The sequence below is a fragment of the Aythya marila genome, assembly GCF_965140915.1.
Source record: "Aythya marila genome assembly, chromosome: 8".
Taxonomy (NCBI): domain Eukaryota; kingdom Metazoa; phylum Chordata; class Aves; order Anseriformes; family Anatidae; genus Aythya; species Aythya marila.
Genome location: NC_139049.1, coordinates 23,868,704 through 23,888,862, shown reverse-complemented (window position 1 = coordinate 23,888,862; position 20,159 = coordinate 23,868,704). Strand labels below are relative to the sequence as shown.

The following is a 20,159-nucleotide window of genomic DNA, read 5'->3' as shown; positions in this document are numbered from 1 at the left end:
CATGCATTCCGGAGTTATTCCTATGCATATCCCTGCAATAATTTTCCGCTTTCCTTCGATAAAATTGCCAAATAATAATGAATCATTTCATAAATAATGGGTTTAGAAGCTTATCAGGGCAGGCGGGCCACTGCTGGGGTTTTATCTCTCTCGGCCACATTGCAGTAGTGTTCCGCTCTCCATACTAAATAGGAAACTGGACGTGATGTGGAATTAGAGCCTACCCAGCTGAAGCCACCCAACACTTACTACAAATATAGCCGCGCCGCGTAGGCCACAAAATGGCTCCACTCACTTTTCCCAATGAAAAGCAAATGGTGAGTGGGGAGGGATCCGGCCCTACAGCCGGGCCGGGGCTGCTTGGGAAGGTTTTGGGGGTTTGGATTTATTTGTGGGGTGCTCGGGGGTTTCTACACCTTGCCAGGGACAGGCGAGGGGGGAGGAAAAAAAAAAGAAAAGCTCGGCTTTTCCGCGGTTGTGTGTATTTATTTTTTTTAATCGTTTTGTTCTTCTTTGATGCGGGTGGGTGAGGAGGGCAGCAGCCTTCCCTGTGAAATTGGGGTGCGAGCCCCCCGCGCCCCCCAGGCTGCTGCAGCAAGGAGCGGGGGCTCCGCACCCCCCGGGCCCGCTGCCCCCGGGCTCTCCGGGGGGGCCCGGCCGACGGATGGGGCCTTTTTCCCCCCACACCACCCCGTTCCCTTTTCCCCCACCGTTTTGGGGTGATTTCTCCCAAAAAGGGTAAAGGGAGAGGTGCGTTTTGGGGCTGGAAATTTCCTGCCGATCCGCGGCTGGAAAACAAAAGGAGTTTGAAGAGCAGAAACGAGCGGGCGGGGAATTAATGCCCCCCCCCCGCCCGGCTCCATTTTCTCGATGCAATTCCACCCCAACGAACGCAAAACGCCGGATTTTTTTACTGTCATTTTTAATTTTTCTTTATTTATCGCTTTGTTTCTGATCTCGTTTTTGACGAAAACGGGAGGCGAGGCCGCCGGGCTGGCTTTATTTCGTTGCTTAACGAAAGGAAAAGCTCCCTGCTCGCCATCCCGGTGCCGGGGGGGGGGAACGGCGCTCGCCTTCCTGTTGATCCGTAGCGGGGCCGGGCGGGCAGCGCGGCCTCTCCCGGTCCCCATCCCGCTCCCGGTCCTTATCCCGGTCCCTGTCCCCATCCCGCTCCCGGTCCCTGTCCCCCCGCACCTGCCACCCGCAGCTCCTTGCGAGCCCACGGGCATAAAACCACCCCCGGCCCCGTTTGGGATTTTTCTCCCAGGGAAACCGGGCTCTTAACGTGTCCCAGAACCCACCCAATTCATCCCAAATATCGTGCTGATTTTTCCTCCGTTTTTATATTACACCTATTTTATTTTTCTTATTTTTATTTCTTATTTTTCCCCGCCGAGGCCGGCTGCGGCTGCCCGCCCGGGGGTGCCGTCCCCTCCCTGCACCCCTCTCCCCACCGGGCTCCGGCTCTCCCCGACCCCACGAGATCCACCCTCTCCTTTTTTTCTCCCCCCCCCTCCTCCTTTCTCTTCCTCCCAGGATTTAGCAGTTTTATCCCGATGCGGGTGTCCTTCCTCTCTGTAAAGTCGTAAGTACCTTGAGGTGGGAGGAGTAAATTCAGCCTGACACCGAGAGCGCTTTTGTTGAAACAGGAGAGACTTGCGGTGTCCCTACTTAAATATGACACATGTGAGTAATCTCTTCCCATACAATATCGGAATCGGCAATTAGATTTTCTTTCGAGAGGGCTGGCGGGGAGGGGGCTGGAGGGAAGGCAGAAAGCTCGTGCTTTGGGTTGATATTTATTTATTTTTTTTTTTTTTTTGGAGATGGAGAGATATGGAGGGGAAAAAAAAAATAATGTTTTCTCTCTCAATTGGGGTTGAATCAGCCCAAAGGAAACGAAAAAAAAAAAAAATAATGCCCCACGCCAAAGCTGCAAGAAGGTCGGGGACGGGACGCGCGGTGCCGCAGCTCGGCGAAACCCGTTATTTATGGGGGGAAAAAAAAAAAAAAAAAACAACGAGGAGGGTGTATGGGGGCGAAGCAGCGCGGAACCGGTCGCGATATGGCTCCCCGCCCTTGGCTCGGGGTGCCCTGTCGCGACAGGAGTCGTTGGAGGGGCGGCAGCAGACAATGCCGGGGGGGGGAAGGCAGCGCCTCGCAGGGCGCCTGGCCCCTTCCTCCTTCCTGCCTCCCCGGCCAGGGGGGATTCGCTCCCCGCTGCCTGCCCTTAACCCGCTCCCCCCCCCCCCAAATCGCCACGCCAGCTTTGTTTCCGTCTTCAAAATGAACGATTATTAAAAAATAATAATAATAATACAGAGAGACGGGAAAAAAAAAATAAAATAAATAAGGAGATGTCGCCGTGCAGGCCGGGCCGCGGTGTGTCCGGCCCTAGTGGCAGAGCCTGCGGGCAGAAATCCCCCAAAAAAGGCAGAAATCCCCCCAAAATGGGGGGAGCGAACCTCACACCGCCCGTTTTGGCCGCGCAGCTCCCCAAATCCTGCGCCCCTCCCGCCCCGGGCGGGGCCCCCTCCGCGCGGCACGGAGCGGGTCTGCGAGGCGGGGGAGGGGGCAGAACGACACCCCCGATTATGGGGTTTTTGGGGGGCAAAAGGGGGGTCCTGGGGTGTGTGCGGGGCCGGGGCGCTCCGTGACGTCAGAGCCATGCATCGCTGCGTGGGGTCGGGGCGCTCCGTGACGTCAGAGCGCAGCATCCTTGCGCGCCGTCGGGGCGGGATTAGGGGACCCCCCTTTTTCCCCTTTTCCCCCCATTTTTCCCTTCCCCCTTGTGCCCCTCCTTTCCCCTTGCCCCACTCCTTTTTTCCCTTGACCCTAATTTAATTTTTTTTCCTCGCCTCCCTCCCTTTTTCCCTAGCCCCCCTCCTTTCCCCCTTTGCCCCTCCTTTTTCCCCCGATCCCCCCCATTTTCCTTTACCCCCCCTCCCCTCCCCAAGGGGCCTCACTCACCGCCGCCTCTCCCCGCAGGACGATGGACAGGCCGCCCGCCCCGCCGCCCCCCAGTGACCCCCGCGATGCCCGCCCCCCCCGGCGGCACGACTCGGAAGCGGAGCCCACGACCGAGCCCGACGGCAGCCGGGGGGGCATGGAGGCGCCGCCGGAGCCCCAGCTGCTGCTCAATGGGGCGGCCAAGGAGGCGGGCCGGCCCTCCCCCGGGCCCCCCGCCGCCGCCGCCGTGCCCGTCATCGAGCTGGTGCGCCGGGGGGGCTCCCTGGACATAAAAAGCCGGGAGGCGGCGGGGGAGGCGATGCAGAGAGCTCCGGGCTCCGAGCCGTGCCGAGCCGCCGAAGCCGCCTGCGAAGCCCGCATGGTGCAGCTGAGCCCCCCCGCGCTCCCGCTGCAGCCCCCCGGCAGGGCCATGCTCTACAACCTGGGGCAGCCGCTGGGAGCCATCGGCAGGTTCGTGCCCCCCCCAGCTTGCGCCCCTATTTCTCTTTTTGGGGGTGTCTCACGCAGCGGTTCCCCCAGGGGAGCCCCCCCGGAGCTGGGGAGAGAGGGAGGGATGGAGAAAGGGAAGGGGGGGGGCTCGGCTTAGTCATCGCGGGTTTGCCTGCTGGTAACTTCGCAAGAAAGAGGGGGGGAAAAAAAAAATCTAAACGAAAAACTGTCGTTCCTAGAAAACAGCAAAAAAAAATCCACGGCAGAAATACCGCAGGCAGAGCAGCCATTCGGGCGGTTTTGCGGGGGGGGAGGAAAAGGGTCTGATAAATGCTTTCAAGAACTGGGGTGCCCCCCGGGGATAAACGCGGGGTACAGAGACTGGTCCCAGGGCTGTGGGGCCAGAGGGGAGCCCCCTTCCCCCCTCCGTGCGACTCGGCGACACGCGGGTGCGCCCCGACGGGGCGTACGGCGCCGGCCGCTGGGGGGGTTGTGATCAGCGACCCCCCTGCCCTCTGCCCGGCCCGGCTGCGTGTCCCAGCTCCGTGCAGCCCCTTCCTCCCTCCTCACGCCCCGGGCTGGGCTTCGTGAGCCTCGGGCATCCCCCGGGAGCTGCTGGTTTCTCTCACTGCCTCCTCTGCTTCTCGTTTGCAGCGGGTTTTTCGGCGAGCCCGACTCCTTCTCCATGTACGGCGGCAACCGGGTGAAGAGGAGGCCCTCGCCCTACGAGATGGAGATCACCGACGGTGAGCACCGGGGGGGCCGCTCCTGGCTGGGGGGCAGCGGCTGGACGGGGGGGGATCCCCTGCAGGGTGCCCCCTGCCCCGGGTAAGGCTCCGCGCAGAGTCCGGGGCTGGTGACCCAGCAGCAGTTTGTGCCGTGGGGGTTTAATTCAGCAAAGAGGTCCAGCCTGTGGTTAATTACCCTGCCTAATTACCCCGCTGTCCCGCAGACCGCTTTGAGATTCAGTCCGAAGGGAGCCGCTGTGCTCGTCTTTGTTGGAGCGTGGGGGCCGGATCGGGCCAGCGCAGTGCCCGGCTCTGCGTGCAAAGCCTGTCAGCCACCAGCCTTCAAAAGGCAGAGCTCAGCAAGGTCCGAGCTGCCCCCAAATTGCCGGGGAGCAGAGGGGAAAGGGGCGCGGGGTCAGCACCGCAATCATCCCGCAGCTGCCGGCACCGTGCTGCAGCCCGCTGCAGTCCCCTGCCTGGTCCTGGGGGGTCCCAAGGAGCGGGGATCCCCTTTGTGCTGGGGGGGAAGGTGGCAAGGGAAAGGCAGGGCAGGATTTGGCCACCTGGGCTGGGCAGCCAGCAGGGCTTGCAGCAGCCCGCATGGAGCAGGAGGATGCACACACACAAGGATGCTTGCACAAACCGAGTGGGTGTGCGAGGCTGACACATCCACCTGCCTGCGGGTCGCCTTCTCCCTAGCAAATGTAAATGCTGTGTGTCAGCCGATGGACAATTCGCCATCCTTCCCTCCAGCTCCCTGTCCCCTTCTTCCCAATCCCAAATCAGACAAATCATAATCCACATCACTCTAAAATGACACAGCGCAGAATGATGGGCTCGCTGCGTTATCTGCATTCATTGCTGCTTCTGTCCCCTTCCAGCTTTCCTTCCTCTTCCATCTGTCCAGCACATTCAGTCCATCCATCCTGGTGCAGGAGCTGTGTCCCCAGGTGGCTCAGCCCCACACCACAACCTCGTTTTGTTGGGTTTGGGCAGAGGCTGAGTGCTCGCGGTGAGGTCCCTCAAATCCTGGTGCCTGCTTCGTCCTCCGGTGCCGTTATTAAATTAGGTGTTAAGGACTGCAGAGATGTTTGGTTGTAACCGAGTTGTTGGCTCTGTGCTCACCAGGTAATGCAGGTCTGTAGTTTGGGCCTGATCCTGCAGATTCTGGCTCGTGGATTTGCAGCAAGGAGGTTTTGGTGCTGAGCGTATGGGGAATGGGGACAGCAGCGTGCAGTGACTGTGCCACTCTTACAAAACAGATCTACACAGAGGCATAAATGTAAAAAAAAGCCCTATCTGTGAGAATATTCTGTAGCTTTGGAAGCTCATCTGCCATTTTTTTTTTTCCCTCAGATTTGTAATTGCAATTAAAAAAGCATCGATCAATCAATTGGAACAAAATCCAGGCAGAAATTCTCAGCCAACCGCTTGGATTAATTATGAGGCGAGCTCCTTCATGAGAAATGAATCTCTTCCATTTTATTACAGCTATGGGGCATTTTAAATTTCTGCATTGCTTGACACGCTTTGACCAAAGCCTGGGCTCCTTTTAAAATACGTGTTTAATTCAGTTACTGGCCTTGATGTGGGATCAAAAATTGTGGTGGTGCCAGAATTTATGTTAGAGTCTTGAGCTTGTTTTGAGTGCCTCCAGATGAAATGAAGATGGCTTTCTGTCTCACTTCAAAATTTTAGGAACAGGAGCCTCTTAGCAGGCAGCCTTCAGTGAATGAGATGCAGGTTTGGTGCCTGTGAAGAGTGAGATTTTTTGAAAATTAACATTATCCACATTATTTTTTTCTCATACTCTATGTTCCTAAAAAGATTTTAAGCTGCATCTCCTTCTAGATGCAAGGCTGTTTGCTTGGTTTTGTCTGGGAAGAGCGTTGTAGTGTAGGAATTGTTGCATTTCCATAGGAGATGGCAGCATGTTCTCCAGCAGAGCTGGGTGCTGCAGGTGGTTGAGGTCCCCTCAGTCCCCACCACCTTCCCCATCACCCTGGGGCACAGAGGGCAAGAGACTTCTCCCTTCCCTGAGCTGTTGCATGTTAATTCCTTTGAAAGGCTGCTTGAGAGGGGAAAATTGGCTTTACCAAGGCATGAAACTGGGATCTTAGCAGCTGGAGATGAGTTTCTCCCTGCCGCCTGCCTCTGCGGTCTGTGGGGACTTCCCTGCTCCTCCTGAGCAGGCAGCAAGGGGCAGGGAGTCCTTTGGGTGCCCACATGCTGCAGAAGCCAACAGCTTTAGCCTCCTTGAATGAGTGTCCCCATGCAGACCCTATGACCAGGAGCATTTCATGTGACTCATGGCAAGTGTCTCACAGGGTTACAGGGCAGAGACCTTAGGGCACGGCCATCGATGGGCTGTTTGCAAGCCTTTGCTTCATACTTTGGGATGGTTTTCTTTGTCTGTCATGCTTCCTACTCCTACAGTGGCTTCTGCCATGGTCTTTCTTCCATAGTTTGTTACATTATATATATATATAACGCACTATATATATATATAATGCGTTACGGCATTGCTACTCCTGTAGGACCGTACTGTTGGGCTGATTTTTGCTCTGGGATTCCCCTAGCAATGCCTAGGTCATGCCAGCAGGAATTACCCTGATGAGCTGAAAGGAGAACTGACATTTTGGGCATCCATCCTGTGCTACGTGTCCCTTCAGGAATATGGCAGTGAAATTCACATGTAACTGAGCCAAATGGACAACCCTGGTGATCGAGGGTCCCTTCTCCAATTAGTGCCTGATAGGGAGCCCTTGCCCTGCGGTGCAGAGACAGCAGGTGGTCCTCGGGTCAGCTGTAAAACTTCATCCTCCACCCATGGTCACCCTCGCAGCAAGGGCACTGCTTTCACCCTGCATGACATTGGGTCGAATCCTGCCACCCCACCGCACAAACCAGCTGGGGGGCTGGTGGCAGCTCCATGGTCACTGCCAGCCCTTGGTCCTGGTGGCATCAGGGGCAGGAGGGAAATCTCTGGGTCTTAGTCCTGTTAAAGCCTCTGCTCCTGCAGATCCCTCTGTCCCACTGGTGTGTCCTTAAGAGACTTTTGAGATGGAAAATAAAACCATCTGGTGACTTAGCCTCTTACTAGGACTTTTTTGTTACTGAAATACCCTAAAAATACACTAGCTTTCTGCACAGGTCATGGCCTGAGCCTTTCTCCTTGGAGAGCTAAATTTAGGCATCTCAGAAGGCATCTAAAAAGATGCTACTCAACTTTTCCCTTCCACTGGACCGAACAAAATTATGGCTATTGTGCCTCCTCAGGTAGCTTCCAGTTAGCTGGAAACTCCTGCCTCGCTGCCTTGCCAACGTGACTAAAATAAATTGGTTAATTTGGGAAACAGCAGCTTACTCTCTGAAGTATTTAATGACTTGGTAAGGGTCAGTCCTAACTGTGCACCGTTGCAATTGCAGGTCCTCACACGAAAGTGGTTCGCCGCATCTTTACCAACAGCCGGGAGAGGTGGAGGCAGCAGAACGTGAATGGAGCATTCGCCGAGCTCCGCAAGCTCATCCCCACTCACCCGCCCGACAAAAAGCTGAGCAAGAACGAGATCCTGCGCCTGGCCATGAAATACATCAACTTCCTGGCCAAGCTGCTCAACGACCAGGAGGAAGAAGGAAACCAAAGGGGCAAAGGGAACAAAGACTCGGGGATAGTCCAGGAAGACCTCCTGCAGGATATGTTGTCTCCTAACTCCAGCTGTGGGAGCTCTTTAGATGGCGCGGCGAGCCCGGACAGCTTCACGGAAGAGCACGAGGCGCTGGACTCGAAGCACACGCGGGGCCTGCACCACGCCATCCTCCCCGTAGAAGGCAACGCGCAGCGGTGATGACCCCCACGGCGCTCCCCGAGCGCGAAGGGGGAGGCGAGACCCGGGCGGGTGGGATTTTGGGACGCTCTGCCCCGGGGCTCGGGCTCCCCGTCCTCCCGGCCCAGGACGGGGCGGGCGGCGCGTTGGCCGAGAGCAAGACCCGACGGGACGGACGCTCGGCGTTTAGGTACGGGACCGTACGAAGAAGAAAAGCTTTGAAGTCGTCTTCGTTGTACATATCGCTTGCGGCGTGACTGAGGAGGGGAGGGCGGCGCGGCCAGCGCCTCTCCGGTCCGGCACTTCGAGGGTTTTTCAGACCGCTTGATGGCCACTGAAGCAGTCACCCAGCTGGGACAGGAGACACTGAACTCCTCTTTCTCTCCAGCCGAGGCCATGGACGTGTCACTGGAGGCCGCAGGGAGCTGTGGGCACTGCTGCCTTTCCCCAGGAGTGCATGTGGCTTCTCAGAGCCAGGGCCACGGGGGCCTCTTGTCCGAGAGCTTTTGACTGTACCTTTTTAAAGAGGTGAAAAATGCCCTCAGCAAAAGAACTATTAAAAGGATTGAGACTTTTTCTTTTTCTCCTCTTCTTCTTTTTATTTTTTTTTTTTCCTCTTCCTTTCCCTTCTGCCCAGCTCTGGATTGTTTGGGGTGTTGTATTTATGACGTGGGATTACTTCTGTTTAATGCCGTCACGCAGTGTCCACTGAACAAAAGGTACATGGGTGTTCTCTGCTCTCCACCGCCCTCCGCGTCCCCAATCCCTGTGCTGGTAACGCAGCAGGCGAGGTCCCGAGGTGGTCTCCTTGAGCTTCCCCGGCGCTTTCTGTAGGGCAGAGCTCCTCTCGAGGAAGATGAATATCAGGCTTGGTAAGGAGAGAAAACGTCGCCTCCCATTGAACCAGGGACTTTTTTGGATTGAAAAAAGCCAAGGGAATCAATGATGCACCAGCAGCGTGCATGTACATAGGGTTGTAAAAGGGTTTTGGTGGTATGCTTTGAATTTTTTTGGTTTTGTTGTGTGAAAGTGATGGTCGTGAGCCCATGCCAGTGCCCACAGGCTGGGCACAAGGAGGCATTAGGAGGCCCTTGCCTGGGTGAGGCTGTTAGGAGGCCTCAGCCTCCCCAAATTTCCTTGCATAGGGTGAGTGCTAACAGCACCATTGGGGTTAGCCTCCATCCCAAGTACTTAGGTGGCCGCATAACTGAGGGTTGTGATGGACCCAATCTTCTGATCCCTGCCCCAGGTGGGTGTTTGGGAAGCAGAGGCCAGGCACCGGTGCTGCGGGGTGCCCCCCTCTCAGCCCAATCTCTCCCTGTGCTCCAAGGCCCAGAAATTGCCACATTACCATAAAAAACACACATCCTCTGTAAGGGAAACAGCTCTCTGAGCAGGGATGCTTTCCATCACACTAATTCCTTCTCAGAGGTGCTGAGGTACAAGGGAACACAGGATTTGTGCGTGTGCCTGCCAGCATGCTCACGTTGTAGCCTGGTTGTTTCTATCCTCACTTGTTTTTAGGGTCTTTTTGTAAATAATAAGCATCAGGCTGACTTTTCCCACCGTGGGGCAAGCGCATTCAGTGGGATGTGTTCCCCATCAAGGGCTCCAAGCTCAAACAGGGGTTTCCAGCATAGCCCCAAATCCTCAGAAATTGGCAGCTTCCCACGTTGTATATTGGGGAAAAAGAGGAAAATGCCCTCTGGGGTCCAGACCACCCATGCCAGGGGGTGCTGGAGCGATGCTGAGCGGTTACCGGTGTCCCTGGTACTGGGGCAGGAGAGGAGGGCAGTGGGGATGGGCAGGGGGCCCAGGGGCTGGCAAGTGTCTCTTGGGACACTGCCACCAGCACTGGCCCCCAGGAAGGGAGAGGGATGCTGTCACACGGGTCAAGCAGTTCTCAGTTTTCAGCCTTTGAAATAACCCCGGGTCTTACTTTTTATTGAACCACTGCAAGAAAAATCACCGACACTCCAAAATTCCTCATTCCCCACAATTTTATTTTATTTTTTCCCTCCCTTTTCGGTAGCTGAACAGTTGACAGAATGGTACAACCTCCTCGACACCCGCACGCACACCCACCCGCACGCACGCCTGCCTCCAGCCTCATAGCAGGGCGCGCCGTAGTCCTCCCGGGGTATGTACAGTCGTACTTTAATTGTGATTTGAATGGTACATTTCCTCCACCCACCTCCCCTCCTGCCTGCTTCATGTCTTGGTGTGTGGAACATCGCCACGTTTCTGTTCGAGACGGCACTTTGGGTCAATGTCGTACCGTGTGATTGAATTCTCTCCTTGCCATGATTTTTCTTCCAGCCCCGTCCCTCTCTCTGCTGCCCTCCCCTTGGGTTTCTGCATTTTTTCTGCAGAAACGAAGTGACCAGACCTGGTACCCTGATTCTCAACCCACTGTGGATGTGCTATTTAGAAAACACATTTGTTGTAATGTGTCTGTATATATAAATATATATATATAATGAATATATCGAGAATATTTCTAAATAAAGTTTTACAAAGCAGCCTCCACTCGCTCTCCTCTCTCCCCTCTCCTTGCTCTCACCCACCGGTATTTCAGCTCCGTGTGCTACAGGACAGCCCATGCCCGGCCACCAAAAGCCATCTGTGGCCAGCAAAGCCCTTGCAAAACAATTTACCCGTCCCGACAGGGTGGGAGGCTGGGGCAGGCGGCAGGAAGGAAGACGCGCTGTGGAGCAATCCCCTGCCGTGGGCCGAGCGGGCGCAGCACGACTGCTGTGAGTTATTTGCAGGTCCCCCAAAGTCCCCAGCTGGTGGCCTTGCCCCTCTTTTGGGGCTGGGGCTGCTGGGGGCAATGCTGCTGTTTTCAGCCCCCGGCAGCGTTTGGCTGTGTCTTAATAGGCGGTGACAGCAATTCCTCTTTTTCAAAGAAACAAATAAAAACAAAACAGAAAAACAAGAAGTGGTTGTCACAGCCATGTGCAGAAATGCTAAAAAGCTGGTGAGCCGGTGACGTTAATCATATATATATAATGTTTATAGGGCTTATATATAATATTTATAGGGCTACCTGGTGCATTGAAGATGTGTGTGCAGCTGCAGCGCGCTGTGGCCAACACCACTCCTATGACAAGGAGCAGGTGAACAAAACCAGTGCTGGTATTTCTTGGCCTGAATTTCCATGACTTCTGGAGTCACAAACTATTTCCACATGCTCTTTTAGAGCATCCCTCGCTTTTTCAAAGCATCCCCCAGAGCCGAGCTGCTACAAAGCCCGGCAGGCTCAGCACAGCCCCGTGGTGGGCGCAGGACGGGCGTTGGGCTGCAGCAGGGTGTTTATCTGCTGTCGTCCCATCACCGCTGCACAGATGTGTCAACCCCGTCCCGGAAGGAGCCGATAGCCCTCACGCCGTTTATCTCTCCCTCCCACGTCCCAGCCTGCTCCCTCCCTCCTGCCGCCAGGACAGGTCTCCCTCTACCTCCGCCTTCTGCTTATTTTTTTAAATGAAAACAGCCCGCTGGGTCACGCAGCCCTCGCCGGCAGCACGACGTTTTATTTGGGACACACACGCTCAAGGTGAGGGTTTAAAACCTCTCCCTGCACACATACATTTAACACAGGGCTCTACAGAAAAGGCTGGGGGAAAATGCCGCCCACTCGCCAACGTGTGTCGCTCCTGACGGACCCTCTCTGAAAGCTGCTCTTGCTTCTGTCTTCTGATGGAAAATTTAATTCTTTTTCCATCAACCCATATTTTTTCTTATACAAAAGTCCTGCCTTGCAGGTGGTGGTGAACACTGCCCTGGCTCCAAATATTTTCCAAAATGACCAGGGTCTTCCCACCTCCTGCGTGAGTTTGGTGTTGGAACCACACAGTCACACGAGTTCAAATATAAGGAAAAAGAAAACAAGCCGCTTTTATCCTCTGTATTTTTTAGGGCCCAGTCTTGAACAAAAATGATGTCTGCAGAGATGGGGGTGATTTTGTGGGTGACTTTTCCCCCAGCTTGTCAGGGCACGTGGAGGAGCCTGGGGCTCATTGCTTTGGCCACCAGATGCAGCTAGCTGGTTACACGCTACTTTGGGAGCGATGGGGATTTTGGTCTGCCTCACACTGTGGGGAATTTTCGTGCAAAAAGTGGTTTCCTCACAAACCAGAAGCAAAAGCATTTAAAGGCATTGTGCTCAGGCACATTTCTAACGTGACATGTGGGCATCCAGTGGCAGAAAATCCCCCTGAGGCTGCGCTCGTGAGATGACTGGGGCACAGATGAAACTGGGGAGAGAGAAAGGATGGGAAAGTGGCACCAGTTAGATAAAATTGAATTAAAATTGAGAGAGAAGGTGGGAGAGTCATGCTTTTTACAGCCAGTGAAACATGAAAATTTGTGCCTTTTGTCACCAAAAATTTGAGCTTTTATTTTCCAGCCTCGTTATCTGGTTTTAATTACAGCCTTCCTGGAAAAGCCATGCACCAGGGCAGCCCGAAGTGGGAGCAGCACCGCCAAAAAAAAAGAGCAAGCACCTGCTTTATAAAAGGGCTTCCCACGTTTGTCAATTAAAATATGCTCATAGGAACGTCAGGACCCACACGTTCCCACCCGTGCAGGCGATGAGAAAGCTTCACCCCTTCATCACTGCGGGCATCGACAAGAGGAGGCAGTAATTTATGGCCGGCGGGGCTGCTCAATGCACTGCTCGTCCCACGGGGCTGCCGGGGCTCAGCCCCACTGGCAACAGGCTCGGCCCTGGTGTTCCCACCGCTGCACAAAGGCTGCAGGTGCCCAGGGGACACGGTGCTGTCACGGGCAGCTCGGAGATGAGCCCAGCATATGCAGCGATTAAGTTTGTCCTCCTCCCATCCCTTTTCTGCATCCCTGGTTCTCATGCCTCTCCTCCTGCTGCTTGCTTCCCAGTTTTTCCGCTTTTACACCTAAACGTTGCTTTGGGTTTGCTGAGTTTCCACCATGCAGGATGAGGCTCAGGGTGATGGCCAACCCCAAAAAGGCTGGAGGTGGCTGGGGATAGATGGGGATGCTCCATGACACGCAGGGGGACCTCACATTGGGGGTCCAGCCATCACCTTCAGATTCGTCCCCCCTTGCACACATTCATTTTCCCCTGCTCCCGGAGCTATTCCGAGACGCCCCAGTGACCTTTCCGGGGAACAATTTACTATTGTGTTTGGGTGAAGCCCGGCCTCTATTTTTACACTCTGTTTTGCTGATGCGGGCGAAGGGAGCGAGACGGGAATCCAGCAGGAAATGGGAGGGAGCGTCTGGAGCACAGGGAAATCTGCTCGGGCACTTTGAAGTGCCGGGACCAGGGTTAGGGCCGAGCTGGGGCTGTGAGAGTCCAAGAGAGTTTTGCTCCCATCCCTCTGTCCAGCCCTGCACAGTGTTGGGAGCAGCGGGAGCACTACAGGAGCACTGGGAGCCCCAGTGGGGGCCCCAAAACTGCCCTGTCTGCCCCATGTTATGGGTGCAGAGGGGCTGGGGGGCACAGAGCTGCTCGGGGCTGGCCCGAAGCCCACCGAAACGAGAAATAGACCCTCTGTAATTAACCAGAGGGAGCAGCCAAGCCCTCACCATGTCCCATTTTGGGAACAAGGGGACGAACCCGGCCGCACCCCCCCCCCCAAAACCCCCGCGGCCGGCAGGGAGCGCTGCGGGGCCGGCGCGGGGCTGCGGGCTCCTCCTGCGGGCTGCCTCCTCCCGGCCCCTGCCCCTGCCTCTTTTTGCCCTTGCCGCCTTCTTCCCTCCTTTTCTTTACCCTTTTCTTTTCCCTTTTTCTTTTTCCCTATTTTCCCTTTGCCCCCATTTCCCCTGTTTCCTATTCTTTTCCCTTTTCCTATATCCCCTTTTCCATTTTCCCTATATTTTCCCTATTTTTCCCTTTCCCTTTTTCCTATTTACCCTATTTCTCCATTTACCTTATTTTCCCTTTTTCTTATTTTACATTTTCCATATTTTCCCATTTCCCTTTTACCTGTTTACCTTACTTTCCCCTTATTTTCACTTTTCCCTATTCCTTCTTTTCCCTTTTTCCTATTTTCCCTTCTCCCTTTTCCCTATTTACCCTATTTTCCCTTTTTCCTATTTCCACTGTTCTCCCTTTTTCCTATTTCTCCTATTCTCCATTTTCCTCTTTCCATTCCATTTTTCCCTTCCTTTTTTTTTTTTTTTCTCCCATTTTCCCTTCCCTTCCATTCTCCTTTCCTTTCCCTTTTTCTTTCCCTTTCCCTTCCCTTTTTCCTTCCCTATTCTCTCTTCCCTTTCCTTCTCCTCCTCTCCTCTCCACTGTGCTTTTGGCAGCACCCTGTGAAGGCTTGTCGTGCTTCCAGGTGGAAACTGCAGTGGCTGTGTCAATGCCCTGCTATTAACCCACTTTAATTAATCGCCCTCCCGGCCGTGGAAATGGCCCCTTCTCCTCCATCCCAGGCCAAGGCATCTCCCAGGAGCCTTCACCTTTTGTCCTTGAGCCCTTTCGGGGCTGCGTTTGAGGGCAGGGCTGCTCCCAGCACCGGGAGCAGGTGACGTGATTTTCCCCATCTCCGCTACCCGCACCTGTTTGCTTGGGTCGCAGCCAGAAAACTGACTTCATGTTTGATTTTTTTTTTTTTTTCCTTCTTGATTTTGCAGCCAGCCAAATGCTCCTGCCTGCTGCAGAACCCAGGGTGGATCAGCCAGGCCAAATCCTGCCCCTGTGTTATGGTAATCGCGGCTGCCACCCAGCAGATGCGGGCTGCTGAAATAATGAGGCTGTTCAGCAGACACGGAGGAGGAGAGGGGAGCTTTTGTCTGGCACTTGCCGGGGTTGGAGTACACTTGTCGAGCAACAACTGGAGCTCGTTGAAAAGAAGTGGAGGTTATTAGATGCGTTTCGCTCGCTGCCGATGGCCCCGTTATTTTTTTTTCCCTTCGGATGCCAGGAGGAGGCTCTGGTGCTGGGAAGGAGGAGGAGGGAGATGCCACCTGAAAATGTGCTTCTTTTGCTGAGGGTGAGGGAAATGAATCGGGCTGGAGGCAGCTGGCAGGGCTCTGGCAGCTTGGACCCCATGTTTCAAGGATGCTCTATCTTCCCCAGGGTAACTGGAGACGGGAAAACGATCAGATGGGTTGTGTGTCTGTCCATCCATCCCACTATCTGCCCTGCTATCTCTCCCTCTGTCTCAATGCACATTTCTCTAGCCCTCTCCCTCTGGTCTGAAAAAAGGCAGCAATCCCCGTCAGAAGCCAGGAATAAAACAAATATCTTCCCTCCCCAATTCAGGTAGCTCCTCATAAATCTTCCCAGCTTCAGCCCGGTCTCCTAGGACTCCTGGGGCAGTCGGGAACCTATTTAATCAGCCTGGACCATCAGCGCAGTTTGTCGCTCCCCGGTTGCCGAAAGGCCCTTTGAACCCTTTGTGTCTTTATTGAATTATCCCCGCATCCCCTGGCGATTTAACCAGGCTGGCCTATTCTGCACGCTGCCTCCCGGGTTAATAACCCACCGAAGTCTCTCTGCAGGCACAGAGGGACGGGGAGCATCGCTGCCCCTCTGCCAAGCCGCTTATCGCCGCATCTTCCCACGTCTCCTGGCTGGGCGCTCCCATGCGCTGCACATTTCCATGAAAAGACACAAAATGGCACGGCCAGCGAGGAGGGCTGGGAGCCAGCATCAAGATCGTTCCAGGGAAAGGCCTGCCTGGGGCTGGGAGAAGAAAAGTAAAACTTTTGGGAGCTTCAGCAAGGGCTGGGGTGAGAAAAATCACAAGTCCCCCTGGATACAGGGGTCATTTTTAGCACAGTTTAGTGCACTGTCATTTTTAGCCGAAAAGGACCCAGATATCCTGGGTACCCAGGGTATGACGAGTGCTGGCTTCTGGCAGAGGTTTCCTGTGCTGGCCCAGCCCTTGGGAGCGTGGGGCTCAGCGCTGCTCAGGATCTGGCCTCCTGGAAGCAAACAGAGAGCTGTCCAAATCCAGGACCTCTCCTTCCACCAACCTGAACTGGTTTTCAGCCAGAGAAATACCAAAGCATCACCTTCAACAGGCAGGTTTCTCTCTTGAGCTGCACTGAAGTTCTCCTGGGGATGGTTTCTGCCTGCCCCAGTGTCCCCAGCAGCCTCCCAGCCACCGATCATGGTGAGGAGCAGCCAGACCTTCGCCTCGTCCCCTCCCAGCTCTGGCCACGGGGGCTGGTGATCTCCTTCTGAAGGGTGCTGCTCGCCAGGCACCACAACTTGGTATGGACCACCATCAAAACTGGAGAAGCAACCTAATCTACGAGTGCATTAGGGTGTCAGAAAACAATAATCCAAGAAGGAAACACATTATCTGGCCTTGTTACTTTACAAAGTAATTTAAATTAATTTTTCCCTAGAGTGGTTAGGGAGCACTGCAACTTGCCCTTGTCTATTCTCTCCGGCTAATGAAGCTTTACCAGAGACTGCTCGTGAATTCCTATTAAGACCTCATCTTAGAGGTTACAGGGCAAAGCAATTTCTGCTCCCGGGAAAGATGCCTATGAATTTGTAATTGTAAGTCCGTGTTTGATAGGGATTAGCATCTGAAAGGGGTAGAGTGGTGGGTAGCAGAGAAAACATTATTTCAATTAGCAGAAGAAAAGCAACTTAACATCTGATTATAGTTTACACTTCTAATTTTCTCCCAGTCTGGCATCTGGGATAATTATTTCCTGAAGCCATCCACACCCACTGAGGCAGCCAACTCCTTTCTTCTCCTCCTGGTCATCTTGGTTGCGAGTGACATGGGAATGGCCAAGGAGCTGGGTTTTCTCTTTCTGCTCTTCTCCCCATCAGTGGCCGGACTCCTGGAATTTGGGGATGGAGGGGGGCTGCTGTGCAAGCCAGGCCGAAAGGAGATGAGATGTTTCTCTTCACACCGAGGAGGTGCAGGATGTGGATGATGGGGCTTTGCTCAATGGGCAGGGTGGTGGCCAGCAGCATGGCATGGGGCAGCATGGCATGGCACGGCACTCCCAGCTGAAAAAACGGTGCAAGTTGGAAAGCTTTTGGGGAGCCCTGGGGAGAGAGCACAGGGTCACACCCTTCCCTCTTCATCTGGCAAAGAAAGAGGGAAGGTGTCCTTTGAGGGATACATTTCTGTACTCAGAAATTCAATCCAATTTCAATCATCCAATTTCTCCCCAGCTTACAAAGGTGGGTGCCATTTCTGGGGGACTTGGCCCTGGCAACAACCCACGGTCCTGCTCCTTTTTCCTGGCTGATTGGCCTCCTATTTCCGAATGATGATGCAATCAGTTGTCAGATGGGAGATTCCTCGTGAGGAGGCTTGTTGTTATTTAAGGAAGATCACGAAATCCATCCTTAATGAAAGGACAGGAGAAAACCCTTCCACCAAGTTACACTGGAGCCTGAGATTATCATTTTTATGGGTTTCCAATCTTTCCTGCCTTATCAGCCAATGCAGCTGGAGGCTTCAAAAACCCTCCCAGCTTGCTGCTGATTTTATGGGACGAAGATTAGAGATGATCAGATAGTGAATTATTCATTCCACTTGATATCGCGGGGCAGGAGGGAATATCCAAGCACGAGCCAGCTCCCTTCTCCCTCCCTGAGCACCTCATGGTGGGATCCCGGCTATCAGCCGCCGCGGCAGCACGGTGGCAGTGCTCTGAAATTATCAGGGGTGCACAAAGACGAGGGGGAATCGATAATGTGTGTCCTTCCAGCAGCAGTATGGAAGATTGGGTGGTTGTTTTCTTAGCCTAATGTCTACAGCTTGGGGGGATGAGGTTATTGGGGACGTGTTTTCAGAGCCCCAGCAGGCACTGAGCCTCCTTTGCTCTGTGGGCCCAGGAGCTCTCAGAGGGTGAATCCTGGCAAACAGGCAGCTGGGGAGAGGAGGGAGGCAGACTTATATTGGATATAAGGGAGAAATGTTTCGTGATGAGGGTGGTGAGGCACTGGAACAGCTGCCCAGAGAAGCTGCGGATGGCCCATCACCAGAAGTGTTCAAAGCTGGGCTGGATGGGGCTTTGAGCAGCCTGGTCTGGGGGGAGACATCCCTGCCCGTGGCAGTGGGAAGGACTGGATGGGCTTTAAGGGCAGACGGTGGGGGCCGCCAGGTTGGTCCGCCACTGAGTAACCAGTGGGTGAAATAGCTCACTCATTGCGGGAGGCGAGTCCTGCCAACATTGTCCTGCCTGACCTGCACAGGAGGCCAGGCAGCATGGGAGGAGGGGGGGAAAATCCATGAAACCCCCCTGCAAGGGTCCGTTTCGGCCCCTGCTAAATGAAGGCTTGCACTCAGAGCCACGCCATCTGCAGCGGGGTTTGCACCAGGAGCTCCACCTGAGATCATGAAGCCACTGGCAATAGGAAACTGGGGAGTTCTGGGGCAGGCTGGGAATACTTTTTGATGGAAAATGTAAAAAAAAAAAAAAAAAAAAAAAAAAAAAGAGCTTGTTTTTTTATGTTTTTTTCTTTTCTTTTTGGAGCAACCATTTAAACATAAATTCACTGATCTGATTTTTAAAGGAAAAATACATTCTTTAGGGGCTGTTCAGGCTTGCTCTTACCTGTTTTGTTTCTTAATGTGTTTGTCTCTTTCTGATGAAGTGGGAGGAGATGGGGAGGATGAAGGAGGGAAGGAAGGAGGGAGGGAGGAAGGAAGTGAAGGAGAAAGGCAAATAACCTCCATCCAAACACGGAGCCCCACAAAGGTTTTTGAAGAGGAACTGGCATCTGTGCTCTGAGCCATATCACCCAGGAACACATTTGAGGCTCAGGAATGCGCTCTGAGCAAACGTTCATTTTGGCTTAAAAAAAAAGACATCATTTCTTTGGGGGGAAAAAAAAAATGTCAAATTTTGGAGGATATCAGCATGAATCCCAAAATACCAAGACCTGGCTGTGCAGGAGGGTTGTTGTATGGGCAGCAGCTCACCAGAGGCCCTAGGAGAGAGCTGGGCTGGGGCTGGCTCCAGCCAGGCCTTGGCTGAGCACTGCTGAAGGGACTGATCCTTCTGTGCCTCAGTTTCCCCCATCTGTAAGATGGGCCAGAGGGGTTTGACCCACCGCATCTCCGTGCTGCTGGGAGCATAAATGTGAGGGCTGGTGAGATTCCCAAAGTGGGAACGTGCAGCTCCTTGTCTCTGCACCTCGCGTGCTTCCACTGCCAGGGTTATAAAGGGACAAAGCAGGTGGAAGATTATTTGCTGAAATTTCTGACTTGGCCCCTGCACTAAGCCCACCGCCACTAAAGCTGCTTGCAGTTTCTCATCCCCCCGGGGCAGACTGAGCGATATGCAGCCCTGGTGCTTTGAGCCACAATGGTGCACCTCTGGCCACAAAGGTGCATACCTCCCTAATGGCTGCCATGGGCTCAGCAGATGCCTTGGAGCTTTGTAAGCTTTGAGATAAGCAAAGGAATCAATCCCTGGCCTCATGACCAAGGACAGACCAAGAGCACTTCCTTAAGTGTCTTATAAACGGGGGAACGTGTGATGGTGAAGTGGGTTTTGCTCCTAAGGAGGGAGCTGATAGCGAGACCCCCACCTAGCAGCCCTGCCTTCATCTGTTGGTCTGCCATGCCCCCTATTTTAGGAGACATCCCTACCTGTGGAAAATCCCCCTGAAATCCCTGGGGCTGGGCAGGGGTGATGAGATGTCCTGGAGTAAGGGTGGAGGAGGGACAGGGAAACCCCACGAGCTCTGCTGTGACTGCAGGGTGGGTAGCAATTAGCAGGGGGTGTCTCAGGCACCGAATTTTCTAAAGGCAGCGGCAGGACTGGGTGCTACAGGGCTTCTGCTGCTAAGGGCTTCTGCTCCAGATAGGTTTTATTTTTATTTTTATTTTTATTTTTATTTTTACTTTTACTTTTATTTTTTTATTTTTATTTTTATTTTTATTTTTATTTTTGCCAGGGTTTTGCTAAGAGACAAGCGACACACAGTCAGCAGTGATCACAATCTCTGCACGTTTCCCTGGAACGGGAGACATGCCAACAAGTCCTTGGGAAACCAAAGTTCACTCTCATTATTATTTCTTCGTAAGCCAGCTCATCCCTTTTGATTCACAGCGGGATTGCTTTCACAGGACCTTGCTATGGGCAGGTCCCGGTTATCCCACGTCCTTCCCAGGTACACGGGGACAGTCCCCACCTCGGAGAGTCCCTCCCTTGCTTCTTGCAAGAGACGTCAGCAGGGTTAGCAGGAGGCTTACCTGTGCTGCACGTGGGGATCGGGGCATGGCAA

The 20,159-nt window shown here is 54.0% G+C and overlaps 1 protein-coding gene across 7 annotated transcripts; it reads left to right on the top strand.

The window, feature by feature from the left end:
- TAL1 (TAL bHLH transcription factor 1, erythroid differentiation factor) lies at nucleotides 1-15,057 on the top strand. 7 transcript variants are annotated; one of them, XR_014318049.1, is made up of 6 exons: nucleotides 33-317; nucleotides 2,989-3,420; nucleotides 4,054-4,145; nucleotides 7,557-8,826; nucleotides 9,987-10,094; nucleotides 14,576-15,049. XR_014318049.1 is itself a non-coding variant. In XM_082766420.1 (5 exons), coding segments are annotated over exons 2-5 (945 nt in total). In that variant the 5' UTR covers nucleotides 34-317; nucleotides 1,537-1,684; the 3' UTR covers nucleotides 7,976-10,488. The 7 variants fall into 7 exon arrangements, 3 of the variants coding, with proteins under 3 accessions (XP_082622547.1, XP_082622545.1, XP_082622546.1); XR_014318048.1 differs by having other exon boundaries at nucleotides 7,557-10,094; nucleotides 14,576-15,057; XR_014318050.1 differs by lacking the exon at nucleotides 14,576-15,049 and having other exon boundaries at nucleotides 9,987-10,488.
- The last annotated feature ends 5,102 nt before the right edge of the window (nucleotides 15,058-20,159 follow it).